This window comes from Mustela nivalis, assembly GCF_964662115.1.
Source record: "Mustela nivalis genome assembly, chromosome: 1".
Lineage (NCBI taxonomy): Eukaryota > Metazoa > Chordata > Mammalia > Carnivora > Mustelidae > Mustela > Mustela nivalis.
Window position 1 is genome coordinate 82088499 of NC_139020.1, and position 13939 is coordinate 82102437.

General features: G+C 35.0%; 1 protein-coding gene across 5 annotated transcripts in view; it reads left to right on the plus strand.

Annotated features, from left to right (window-relative positions):
• MLF1 (myeloid leukemia factor 1) overlaps nucleotides 1-10796 on the plus strand; it is a 32434-nt gene extending 21638 nt beyond the window's left edge. For 2 of the 5 annotated variants that reach the window (XR_014300431.1, XR_014300432.1), the window contains 6 exons: nucleotides 3302-3385; nucleotides 4473-4601; nucleotides 6112-6271; nucleotides 7843-7981; nucleotides 9742-9815; nucleotides 10500-10621. Coding sequence is in view for 3 of the 5 variants with exons in the window: in XM_082690017.1 (XP_082546143.1) it covers nucleotides 3302-3385; nucleotides 4473-4601; nucleotides 6112-6271; nucleotides 7843-7981; nucleotides 10500-10605 (618 nt within the window). In the remaining 2 variants the exon portion in view is untranslated. Of the gene's footprint in view, nucleotides 1-3301; nucleotides 3386-4472; nucleotides 4602-6111; nucleotides 6272-7842; nucleotides 7982-9741; nucleotides 9816-10499 lie in introns of all 5 variants that reach the window. The other 3 variants (XM_082690017.1, XM_082690019.1, XM_082690018.1) reach the window with 2 other exon arrangements.
• Nucleotides 10797-13939: the final 3143 nt, after the last annotated feature.

Consider the following 13939-nt stretch of genomic DNA (forward strand, 5'->3'; position numbering starts at 1 on the left):
AAATACATTTTAATAGATAAATATTTACTTGATTTACAAAAGGGATCCCCATAGTTTGTTTGAAAGTTTGGACATTTTCACATATTTATGATGACTTTCTAAAAGATGAAAAAGCACCAAACTATAGCTAGAGGAGCACATTTGGAGAAGCTCAGATTGTCTGCTCTTTCTAGGACTCTAAAGTTAGTTTGTGCGTACTGCTTTTCCTTTCCCACATCCAAGTATGGCTAGTCTACAACCAGCTTTTCTCCTACTCCTGTTTCTTTTCTGTGATGCTAGTTTCTAATCACTGAAAAGCAGCCTGAGGAGTAGCAGAGAATAGCATGACTTTGGAGCTCCCATGGGTGCATAGGAAATGTTCCAAAGTTATCTGTGGATGCATCTGTGCTCTTATGAAAAAGTTTCTTCTGTGTTAGACTTGAATCATTTGTCTCCTTAAAGTTGGATGAACCACATTTGTCCTTTCTGACCAGAGTTTCAGTGGGACGAATGACAAATTAAAAAACCACTTATAGCCAGAGTTATCAGTAAAATGATCAGGAAATTCAGCATGCTGTGGAAGCACAGATAGAAGAAAGCCTTTTACCCAGACCTTTTGGGGTGGTCGGGTGATGGTGTGGAGATTTATCAGAGATTTCTGGAACCTTAAGAATGAATAGGAGTTAGCCAGGAAAAGCAGGGAGAGGAGGAAAAAGAGTGTTCAACACAGAAGAAACAGCACATGCATAGACTTAGTGGCTAGGGAGCTCAAAGATATTTTGGATCACTTGGCTTTGGAGCATGAGTTGGAGAGTAGATAGAGATAGAATGGTAACCAGGGACTTCTTTTGGCCTGGTAAGGACTTTAGACATTATCTTAAGAATAGCGGAAGCAGCTGATGAATTTTCACCAAAATGGTAGTAGAAGCACATTCTCATTTTTGAAAGATTATTGGAAGGAAAGATTAGAAGGGACCGCAGGAGTTAAAGTGTTCTGGGAAATATTAGTAATGGCTTCTATTTAGGCAGTGGCTATGGTGTCTCATCTGAGACTTAAAGAGGTAAATGGGTAAAACTTGGGGATTTACTGGGTTGAAAGGACAGTAAAGAGGGAAAAGGAAAGTATTACGCCTACTTTTTGGCATGAAGAATTAGCTACATGAAAATACCACTGAGGTAAGGAACAGTGCATTCATACAATACAGATATGAGAGCAGGGGCGGTCAAAAGATCATTTTGGTTTGGGGTATTGGTATTTGAGGAATCTGTAGTATGTCCAGGTGGATTTATCTGGTGAACAATTGGATATATGTGTTTAAGCCAAGCTAGAGATGATTTGTTCATTCATTCAGCAAATATTTACTGAGTCCTCCTTATGTGCAAGGGACTTATTTTTAAAGTATTGAGAATATAGTAGTGAATAAGACAGAAAAATAGCCCTACCTTCACAAAGATGATTTCTAGAGTGGGAAGACAGGCAATAAACAACAAAATAATTTCAGATGAAGTACTTCAAAGTACTATGAAGGAGATGAAGCAGGGTAATGATATAATGAGAGATGGGAAGTGAAGCAGAGATTACTTTTGCAGGTGGCCTTTCTAAGGAGGTAATACTGGAATGATGAGAAGAAACTATGCTGAGAGTCAGGATAAAAAACATCCAGGGAGAGAGAAGAGCTTGTGTACAAAGTTCCCAAAGGCCTTAGGAGCCCAGTGGAATCTTAGCTCTAAATTGTACCGATACTTTTTGTCACTCCAAGGTGTTGGGCCACCCCACAGCAAGTACAAATGGGATTTGGGATGGCTGATTTGACAGTGAATTGTGGAAAGGGTTGAATATACCTTAACATCTTATCTTTTCTTCCTTCTCTCCCTCTTCTTATTTGGGCTAGCCCTTCCAACTCTTGTGAATTGTATCTCTTTTATAGCCATGATTTCTCAACCTGATGATGAAACAAAGCATTCAGAATGTTTCCCGAATTGTGTTGAATCTCTGAAATGCAGATTTATTCTATTGCAGTTCTTTGTGTATCCAAAGATATCAGTATCTCCTAAATGTGCCTTTGTTCTTCCCTATGGTGTTAAGTGCCCTTCTAAAGAAGAATTTGGTTTTCCCATCTGTTTCCCATTGTTACAAGTAATAAAACCCACTGGAAGGCAGGGACACAGACAGGCCTTTGATAATTCTTTATTGAGTCCCAGCTTGGCATACAGCAAAAGAATCTCTAGAGGAGTTGAAATACGGGCATTGAACTATAGTGCCTTACAGGATTTAAAAGACTGCTGTTTGAGTGGAGGAATTCCTTGAATCAAACACTCCTTCTGTTTTATAATAGTAAACAATGCATCAGGTGACGCACTAAAATGTGTGCATCACTTTTTAAATTTCTTGTGAGTGTTCTAACAGTAAAACTTAAAATCATCAGCAGATTTTTCTAGAGCAGAGCTTCTCAGCCCCTGACACCACTGACATTTTAGGCTAGATAATTCTTGTTCTAGGGAGGCTGTCCTAGTCTTTGTAGGATTTTAACAGGGTCCCTGACCTTTACTCAGTAGATTACAGTTATACACCCTCCACAGTTGTGGCACACAAAAATGAATATAATATTAACAAATGTCCCCTGCGAGTCAAAATCAGTCTTGACTAGGAAATCAGTGCTAGAGGAATGAACTACTCTTCTAAAGAAGTATATACCATGCCTGAAGCGAATGTTCTACTGAGCCTTCTGTGGTAGGCAGCAAATTCCAGGCCTACAGTAGAGGGAATTAACCTTTATTACTTGGAACCTCTTACGATGTAAAAGAGAGCTGGAGACTTCAGAGGCAGTTTCTATCAGCTGTGTTGTACTGGTGGAAGTGACATTGGTATCTTATACCCAAGTTTTACTGCTTTGCATGGTGAGATATTGAGAGGAAAGAAGGAAAAACTTGAAAACTAGTCTATGCTAGAATTGTCCCAGCCCAAAATACACTGCTCAGTATTTAAATATTAACTAAATTTGTTATGAGAAAGTTGGTAAATGTGTGTTTATATTTATATGTTCCTGTGTGTATGTATACACATATATGTATGCATGTATTTACAGTGATGCAACCCCCTAATCATTTAAATGTTGGCTCTTTAGATTTTGTATATGCTTCCATTTTTTCTTTAACAATTTGCTTTTTTGTATAGTTCTTAAATTATCTTTGCCTGGCCAATTGCTGCATGGGCTCCCACTGCGTAAATCAACAAAAAAATTTTTCAGCTGTTTTGGAAAGATTGATTTGCTTCTTTTGTGTTGTACTTATAGTTAATAACATACTTCCTAATGTCCTGTAGCGTACAGATGTCAACCCTTTTCAGGCAATGGACCGAATGATGTTAAATATGCGAAACAGTATGCAGGAATTACAAAGAAACTTTGTAAGTACTAAAAAATTGATGAGAATGTTATTCTCAGTTATTGGTATCCTATATTATAGTGGCTTTCAACTTTTTTTAATCATGGTCCACAGTGACTAAAAAATATATCTTAACAGTATGACCCAGTACATAATACTTGTGTACTGTATTAAAAAACCTGAAACAAAAGTTTTGTGACAAAATGATCATACTATTTAGACTGTGTGCTTATATTTTTGTTTTAGATCATATTTTTAAAATCCTGCTCACAATCCAACAAATTGATTTCATAACCTATGAGTTTGAAAAACACAACCACCTCAAAAACATTTATCTTGCTGAAGGTCACTATTGTAAATGAATATTTTTGTATGAATTTAGGCTTTTTAATTATTTTTAGTTTGTCTACTTAAAGATACTTTGTGGCATCTAGGAAATTAAGTTTTAGTATTTTCTTTTAAAAAGCTGAAAACAGAAATTTCAGAAATATGTTTAGGCATTGGATTATATCAATAGAGTTCAAATATTTATAAACTAGTACTGATACTCTTTTCTACTCAATATTAATATTCATATTGAATCAAGTTAATCAAAAAATTAACTTGATTCAATATGAAGAAGACTCATTTTAATCATCTAGTTTAGAATCTAAGGACCATTTCAGAATGTCCAAATGTAGGGCATTATTAATGATCTTCATAATCTAGCAATCTGGTACCCACAGGAGGTATGAAACTTCTTGGTGTATGGCTAATTGCCTCAGCGTTAGCAAAATTTCACACAGGGGTCAACCACTGATTATAAAAGCTTCATAGGCTTCAGGGCTTAGCATCTGTATTTAAATCTAAGCTGCAAGTCTTTGATCACAAAGACTTAAGGATCTCTGAGTGTGTCACTTACTATTCCTCACAAGCAGAGTTAGAATCAGTACCTAAAATGGAAGGAAATGAGGTCCTTCCTGGGGTGCCATTTGGATATACCATCCTGATAATATGGTTGGTATCCTTGGTAGTACTTTAACTAGTGTTGTTACTTATTTGAATCATCTGATGTCAATTCTTCATAGTTGACTAAACTCTCTGGACTTAAAATTTATATTTACCTCTAGGGTCACCTTTCAGTGGATCCAAATGGACATTCATTTAGTTCTTCCTCAGTTATGACTTATTCCAAAGTAGGAAATGAACCACCAAAGGTTTTCCAGGCCTCAACTCAAACCCGTAGGGCTCCAGGAGGAGTAAGTATTTTCTGAGCATTCTTAGAGCTTTATAAAGTTGTGGAATGATAGGTCACCTGTATTGGATTTTAATTACGAAAGCTTGATCTGGTATTCTGGGGTTAGAGATGAGGGAAGAAGACACATATCACTGTGAAGAACAGTAATGCTAACTGTATTTACTTAGTTAAGGCATTCTTTGTCCTCCCTTCCACCCCCACCTCAGAGCCTTTTTTCATGTAAATATCTATTGATGTTTATTCTTACCTTTACATGTTGAGCGGGTAAGTAGACACTAAAAGAAGTCTTTGTCTCATGAAATAAATATCTATTTTCAATTTATATCTGAAGCAAAAGAATTTTTTTTAACTCATGAAATACTTCAAGAATGCGGAAAAGATATAGAAAATAATATAATAAATACCCATATTCCTTCCACCCAGTTTAGTCAAATCATAACATTTTTCTCTATTTGCTTTAAGTTCTTTCCTGTTTTGTTTTCTTTTTAAGCAAAAATACTAGATGCAGTTAAAGCTTTCAGTACACTATTCCTCCCTGGTTCCTTTTCCCTTTCACTCCCTCCCCACAAAAGAACCATTTTCTTGTATCTCAAACTTATGATTCTCATGTGTGTTTTTGTAATTTTATTACTTATGTATGCTTCGTAAATAATATAATGAATTATTTTATGGGTTTCTAAACTTTATGTAGTTTCATGCTAAATGTGTCCTCTGCAACTTGACTTTGCTCAGGCATATACTTCTGAGATTTATTCAGCTTGATATATGCAACTCTATTTATTTATTTTGACTTTTCTGTATTATCCAAAATATCAATATACCACAGTTTTTAAACTATTTTTCTGTTGATTGATATTTAAGTATTTCTGATTTTTCACTTACTTATCTTTATACATGTCTTCTTGTGCAAATATTTTAGGAACAGTATTGTTGGTTTGTAGGAGGTGGGTGCTTTCATCTTTATGTAAAAATTACTAAGTTACTCTCACACAGAGAGTAAACAGTTGGCTCCCACAAAGCCTGGTATTAGCAAACCATGCTAATATTAATAGTCTTTGGCTATCATGAATATTCTTATAACCCATAGAGTTGATATGTAAGAGCCATGAGATTCAAGCTGATCAACATGACTGCTGAATAATCAATCAGTTGCTCTTACTTGCAGGGATGTACTCCCAACTATGAAACTGTTAAGACACTGTTGAAGGCACTAAGTCTTATATAATTAATTATTTGTTATACTATTTGATTACAACTTAGAAAGAGTTCAAATTGTATTGGTTCTATTTGCCCAAACATTAATTTTAAGCAGTTCAGAAAATATCAGAGAATTATTACCACAATTCTACTGCAAGTTGGTAGTGGAACTAAGTAATACCCAGTGTTTTTAGAGCTATAGATTTATGGTCTTAACCTCTATTAGTAAATATGTCCTGAGGAGTTGAGAATTATATCCATTCTCTATATATTTAAATAATAATTTTTAATTTTTATTTTCTTCATTTTTTCAGATAAAGGAAACTAGGAAAGCAATGAGAGATTCCGATAGTGGGCTAGAAAAAATGGCTGTTGGTCATCATCTTCATGACCGAGCTCATGTCATTAAAAAGTCAAAGAATAACAAGACTGGAGATGAAGAGGTCAATCAAGAGTTCATCAATATGAATGAAAGTAAGTTGTCACGGAAAATAGTATTCTTCTTCTTAAAATAGCAGCTGTACTGGTAGAACTTGATGAATTTTTTTTGTAGAAACATTCCATAAGGTGTCATTTTGAGGTAGTTTATGAATAATATGTGTGGGGACTACCAGGGACGATCTTATCAAACTAATAAAATTGGGGTTTCATTGTTTCATAGAGATTTGTTTTTTATACTGATTTTTGGTAATGTTATTTATTTCTTGTTCTATACTTGGAAAATGGAATCTTTTGAATTGTCATTTAGTAAGATTGCCAGTAGGCAAAATGAGTTTTTATGTATTTCTAAGGTATATTTGAAAAGTATAAAAAAGAATAAAGAAAACTAAAATTATCCATAATCCCAATCTAAAACAACTATTCATGTTTTAGTATATTTCTTCCCAGTAGTTTTACGTATATGTAAACACATACACTTTTTCTAAAAATTAGTATTTTATTATGTAGTTTATATTGTGCCTATTTTAATTCACCATTATAATTGTGAAAACAGTTACCTATGATGTTTTTCAAAAACATTCTAAATGGTTACCTAAAAGTTTTTGTGAATGGGCCATCATTTATTTAAAACATTCATTATTATTGGGCACTTCAGTTTTTGTATAGATAAGATTTTAATTTCTTGTATTGTTAGATAATATATCATGTATATTTCAAGTACATCTTTCCATTTTCTGGATTTTATATTCATTCTTCAATGCATATAAGTCCTTCCAGTGTCGTAACTCTTCTTATTATAGTTTTTAGGTTAAATTCATCTTCTACTTTCCAAAAGTATTTTGAGTAAAAGTGTTTTGTCACTTTAAATTTTTTAAATGGAAATGGTTTATTATCGTATCAATTCAGAAAAAAATTCTCTTAGGGTTGGCTTGGACAAAGTTATTTTTATGCAATGAGATGGAAGCTACAACATCTTAACTTTTAATTTTAACCTTTATAGTTTGTCATAATTAAATATATAGAGAGTACTTAACAATAATGAAAATGTTGAAGAAAAATTTAGTGAGGGAACACATTATTATTATAAACGCCATCTGATAGAACAAGTATTACCATTTACCTATTGTTAATCGAAGTTAGATTGCCTAATTTATAACAAATTGACAGTTGAGATGAGTAACCTGTCTTAGGAAACTGAGAACAGAAGCTTGTGAGGTAGGCCAAGTTATGCAGGAAAACGGTGAGGTTAATAGGAAGTGCTAGTTATAGAAGTGCCCAAGTACAGACCAGGAAGATGACCCAGGAAGAAAGAGTATAAGTTCAGTGTAATTGAGTCAAAGGGTTCATTGGGTAGAATAACATGATATGCAGGCAAATACATGAAAAGCCAGATCATCAATAACCAAATTATGAATAGGAATAAAAGAAGAATAGGCAAAAAAAGGAAAAGAATCAAAGACCTTTATATTTGGGGCAGTTCCCTGCCTCTGTCTTGAGGTTAGGCTGAGGGAAGCACAAGGCCAGAATCAAGTATGTGGGAGCCAAGGCAGCTACTGACAGTTCATATATTAATACTTGCCTCTTTATTTTGATATTTAATGTAGGTGATGCTCATGCTTTTGATGATGAGTGGCAAAATGAGATTTTGAAATACAAACCAGTGGGACAGTGGCGCAACATAGAAAACCCTAGGATGAGAAGTGTTGGTCATGAGAATTCAGGCTGCCGAGAACTTAAAAGAAGGTAAAATTATTTCTAAAACAAATTATATATTTTTTTAACAAGAATTAGAAGAAAAGTAATGTAATTTTACTTCTGTCAGGAAGTTTTGATTAACATCCGTTGTTTCTATCAACAGTATCTTTTTTGAAGGATGTAATGACTTTATATTATATCTGAGCATTCCACACAAATTTGAATTTGTATCTAAAAACCAATAATATTTTAAGATTGCATAATTAGTAACTCACTAGCAAACTATGCTTCAGAAGACAGAGGCTAAAATCCTTTTAAGAAAAAGTGAAATATAATGTAGTTCTTCTTAAAACAAATTTTAATCTGGATGTAGGAGGAGTTATACATTTCATGCCAGGTAAGATATTGGTATCTAGAGATCTTATAAGGGAGGAGGGGCTGTATTTGAAAGGCTTAACAAAACTCCCCGTACAAGTCAATGGTAAAAGCATTTTTAGATACTTGTGTAATACTTAACATTATTTGCACCTATATTAGGTATTAGATATTTTGGAAGACTTTTCCCAAAACTTTAGCCTCCTTTGGGATTACCTTTGGAATAGCTGTGCTGAAACCACACCATTAAGATTATAGAGGTTTTTCAGTTAACAAAACCAAAAGACAACTGACAGAATGGGAGAAGATATTTGCAAACGACATATCAGATAAAGGGCTAGTGTCCAAAATCTATAAAAAACTTAGCAAACTCAACACCCAAAGAGCAAATAATTCAATCAAGAAATGGGCAAAGGACATGAACAGACATTTCTTCAAAGAAGACATCCAGATGGCCAACAGACACATGAAAAAATACTCCACATCTCTCAGCAACAGGGAAATATAAATCAAAACCACAGTAAGATACCACCTCACACCAGTCAGAATGGCTAAAATTAACAAGTCAGGAAATGACAGATGCTGGTGAGGATGCAGAGAAAGGGGAACCCTTCTACACTGTTGGTGGGAATGCAGGCTGGTGCAACCACTTTGGAAAACAGTGTGGAGGTTCCTTAAAAAGTTGAAGATAGAGCTACCCTATGACCCAGCAATTGCACTACTGGGTATTTACCCTAAAGATACAAACGTAGTGATCCGAAGGGGCATGTGCACCCGAATGTTTATAGCAGCAATGTCTACAATAGCCAAACTATGGAAAGAACCTAGATGTACATCAACAGATGAATGGATAAAGAAGAGTTGTATATCTATACAATGGAATATTATACAGCCTTCAAAAAATGAAATCTTGCCATTTGCGACGACGTGGATGGAACTAGAGGGTATTATGCTTAGCAAAATAAGTCAACCGGAGGAAGACAACTATCATATGATCTCCCTAATATGAGGAAGTGGAGTTGCAACATGGGGGGTTTGGGGGGTAGGAAAAGAATAAATGAAACAAGATGGGATCAGGAGGAAGACAAACCATAAGTGACTCTTAATCTCACAAAACAAACTGAGGGTTGCTGGGGGGAGGGGGGTCGGGAGACAGAGGTAGGATTATGGACATTGGGGAGAGTATGTGCTATGGTGAGTGCTGTGAAGTGTGTAAACATGGCGATTCACAGACCTGTACACCTGGGATAAAAATACATTTTATGTTTATAAAAAAATTAAAAAGATTATAGAGGTTTTTGTGTATATTCTAGAGTTGGAATTTAATTTGGTTCTCTGGGGGAAAAAATGGAAAACAATACCTAGTTCCTATTAAATTTACACTTGAGAGAGAGGGAGGCCTCACCAGGCCTTAAAATAGAAATCTATTCTAGGCCTTAAGAGAGTGGAGGATTGCTGCAGAAGGTGGAAGGCTTCACAGAACCAGCGGTGGACAAGCGGGTATCAAGTAAATCAGAAGCCTTGTGCAGAATTTCATGAGCTAGGATCTTTTATTTTTAAATACTTATTTAGGAATTTAGAGCCCTAATACTTTCTGTAGAAAATTAGCTCCCATATTACTTTCCGGCAATATTTGTCTCAGTTTGGAAACTCTGTTGATAAAAAAAAAAATACAGTGCTAAGTTTGACTATGAAATAAGGTCCCTGTTAGAGAAAGCATACTCTTTATAGATGATCCATAAATCTGTGGCCCTGTCCATGGCATTTCCTATAAACCAGCACTGTCCAATAGCCCTTTCTGGAATGATTTTCTGTAATAGTGAAAATGTTATGTATCTATACTGTCCAATATGGCACCCATTAGACACATGTGGTTATTGATCCACTCTTCATATGTGGCTGATACAGCTGAGGAACTGAATTTTAAACTTCATTTTATTTTAATTGATTTAAATGTAAATGATGTGGCTAGTGGCTGCCAGTCAGATGGATAGCATGGTTAAGCAGTTAAATCTATCTCAGGAAAGCAGCTGTTGCTTTCTTAAATGTGAATGAAATAATCTCCCATATGTTTTTCAAAGCTATTGTGGAAGTCTTAGATAAAACTTAAAAGTATTTTTTACTCATGTTTGTATTGATTTGTAAACTACCATTTGAAAAATGGTATTAATGTTCATATTGTATTTCTCAGGGAGAAACCTCATCAAAGTCCAGCCATTGAACATGGAAGAAGATCAAATGTTTTTGTGGACAAACTCAACATCAAAGGATCACCTGTGAAAATCAACAAAAAATAAATAGCCTTGCATTTGATTTCTTTAGTTTTGATTGTTTTAACAGAGAAAGTAATGGTGCTGGGTAATACATATAAGACCAATCTTTTGTTAAATCAGTACTGTATTTAACTTTCTTCTGATATCTGAATGTTCTTGGAAGTGCTAGCTTTATATTGTCCATACTTTAGGAATAAAACTTTAATTTTCAACAATTCAAGTTGCTAAACATTCTATAAACTCTTTTCTTTAAAACATACTAATTTTTAAGGCTGATTTTGCTTTCCCATTTATCTTCCTATTGGCTGTGTTTTCTTTTATATAATCAATATTGAATGTAGAGCTAGTTTTATCATATGTATTAGTTATAAGAAAGTAAAATATTAAAAAATAGTCTCAGTTTTCACTAACACACCACCACAGTGATGCTAAGAAAGGTACAATAATTTAAATCAGATTTCATGTGTTATATAGCCAGCTAGCTTAAGATTTTAAAAATAAAGCAAAATTATATAGTACTGTTTTATGAGAAATTATTCTGATAAATTACCTTAAAATCAAAGAATTCTGAATTTTAAGGAGATTTTAAATCGCTAATATATGAGTTTTATTCTTATAATTTCATTATATAGTGTATTCTTTTTTGTTCCACATCACATTCTTAACATTCATTAGACTTTACATTGACCTTTCTCTTTAACTTCTTAAGGTAGCATATTTCTGCTCTCCTTTCCCACAAACAGCTTAATCTGTCTCCACAGTTAACATTATAAAGTTGGAATGTCCTTGGAGAAACTCTGCTCAGCCTTTTTGTGACATTTAGAAAAATGCATTTGGTATTCTGTAAACCTGAATGATTGATTGTCTCAAAATTTCTTTGACAGGTGATATGTGTTCTTGAGCAAGGTACTTAATAATTCAGTTGTTCCCTTTTATACCATTTAAAAATTCAGCTTTAGCTTTTTTTATTCTAGAATTCAAGCATTAATCTGTTTTTAGAAAAAGTTTGAAGTTTATGAGAATATTAAATCTTAACCTTAAGTTTTTGTTTCAGAGGAATAAAGACCAGAAAATCCACTATCACCTTGTAATCCTAATATCTTACTTTTTTCACTTTTGAAATAGAACTATGTGATTGAGCTTATCCTTTCCTATTTTCCATATTGTATCCTACTAATTTTATTAGTTGGTGTGTTTCATGCCTGTAATTAGTTACAAGATAAGATGCATACATGTCAATTCATTTTTATAACACAAAAAGTAATTGAGCATGTATTAATTAAAGATGTTAACATTTTCCTCTTATGTGTACATTGGTATACTAATAACATATTGGGAAGTCGTCATAAGGCCTGAATTCTAAATAACACTTTTGCATAAATTTACTTGATAGAGCAAAATCCCAATAGAATAGACACTGTAATATTCTTCTGCCTAAATCATTACACTGATAACTTGAATCATTATATTCAAATATGAAAACACACTTTAATAAATGTATTTAAAACTAGATAACTTCTGGGGCCCCTGGGTGGCTCAGTGAGTTAAGACTCTGCTTCGGCTCAGGTCATGATCCCAGGGTCCTGGGATTGAGCCCCGCATCAGGCTCTCTGCTCAGCAGGGAGCCTGCTTCCTCCCCCTCTCTCTGCCTGCCTCTCTGCATACTTGTGATCTCTGTCTGTCAAATAAATAAATAAAATCTAAAAAAAAGAATATTAAAACTATATAACTTCTATGCAACATATAGCAGTTACAGTATTTACAGCTATTTTTTCTCCCAATTTGTTTATCATAGAAAGTAAATAAAAATTGAATTAAATATATATTTCTTCTTATGCCACAGAGCTTCATAAGGGGCCACTCATAAAACTATGTGACATAGAGTGAGTAAATGTCAATTCTTTATATTCACATGTTGCTGAAATGTCCTCTTTTCAGAATTATTTTTACCATGCTGCTGAAGTCAACCATATAAGAAAGAAGATTCTCTGTAGCTTGTAGTTCATATTATTTTTCCCTTGTGGATAACCATTGATGTTTCTGAAACCCTGGATCTTTTGGGACTAGAAAGATAGTAACAGTTTGGTGAATGTGGCCTTGGCAATGAGGCCAAGTTGGATTCCTTTCCTTGCTACATTAGAGTTCTTCCTGGCAGTCTCAGTGATAGGTTTCCATTACTCTGCCTTTATGACTCCATTCTCCTTTACTGTCACAAGGCAAGGGCAGGAGCACATTAGACCTGCAGGTTGCTGGAGGGGAAGAGGCTGGGGGGATGGCATGGCTGGGTGATGGACATTGGGGAGGGTATGTGTTATGGTGAGTGCTGTGTGTTGTGTAAGACTGATGAATCACAGACCTGTACCCTTGAAACAAATAATACATTATATGTTAACTTAAAAAAATGTAATCAGATGATGCCCTAAATATGGCAATATGATGATGATGGTAATCAGAGATGGTGCTTTGGGGAGGTGATTAGCTTATGAGGGTGGAGACCTCCTGAATAGCATTAGTGCCTTAATAACAGAGACACTAGAGAGCTCCCTTGCCTTTTTTTTTTTTTTTTTTTTTTAAGATTTTACTCTTTTGACAGAGCACGGGCAGGGGAGCAGCAGGTAGATGGACAGGGAGAAGCAGTTTTCTCGCCGACCTGGGAGCCTGGTGCAGGACTCAGTCCCAGGACCCCGATGACCTGAGCTAAAGGCAGATGCTTAACCAACTGAACCACGCACCCCTCCCTTACCCTTTCTATTTCTATTGTTTTTAAGCCACTATATTGTTTATAGTATTTTTGCTGTAGCAGCCTGAATAGACTAAGATAGTGGTCTTAGGCTGATAGGGCTGGGACAATTTAGAGATTCTACTGAAGTGTGACCTAGACCCTCACTGCAGTGAATTAGGATCTTCAATTTGGTAATAATGTACATATCTGAGACCTCTTGAGTCCCTTCTGTCCCCGATTACATGGAATTTGCAGTAAATCTGCATTCTGATGATTTCTCTGTCTCCAGAGTCGTGCTTATTGTCTCTTGGGGATTGGGGGTTCTGATCAGACTTTGGTGTCTTCTGGTGAATTTGACTTTAAGCACCATCTCCTATCTTCTGGCTACTTGCCCACCATCTTATATTATTTGTCTATGAAAACTTTCCTCAGTCTTGTCGCTTGTATGAAAAGTTTGCTTTGGGAGAGCCCTTCTATCTACCCATGTTGCCTTCTAACTACATGTGTCTCAGGTCAGTAGTCATGTGGCTTAACATTAAAGCCTGAGACAGACAGCAGTGTTTTACATTTGATAGATCATAGGCAGTTTTTCATGGGTTTGTTACTAATAGACTTGGACTACCTCCTGGCATACCT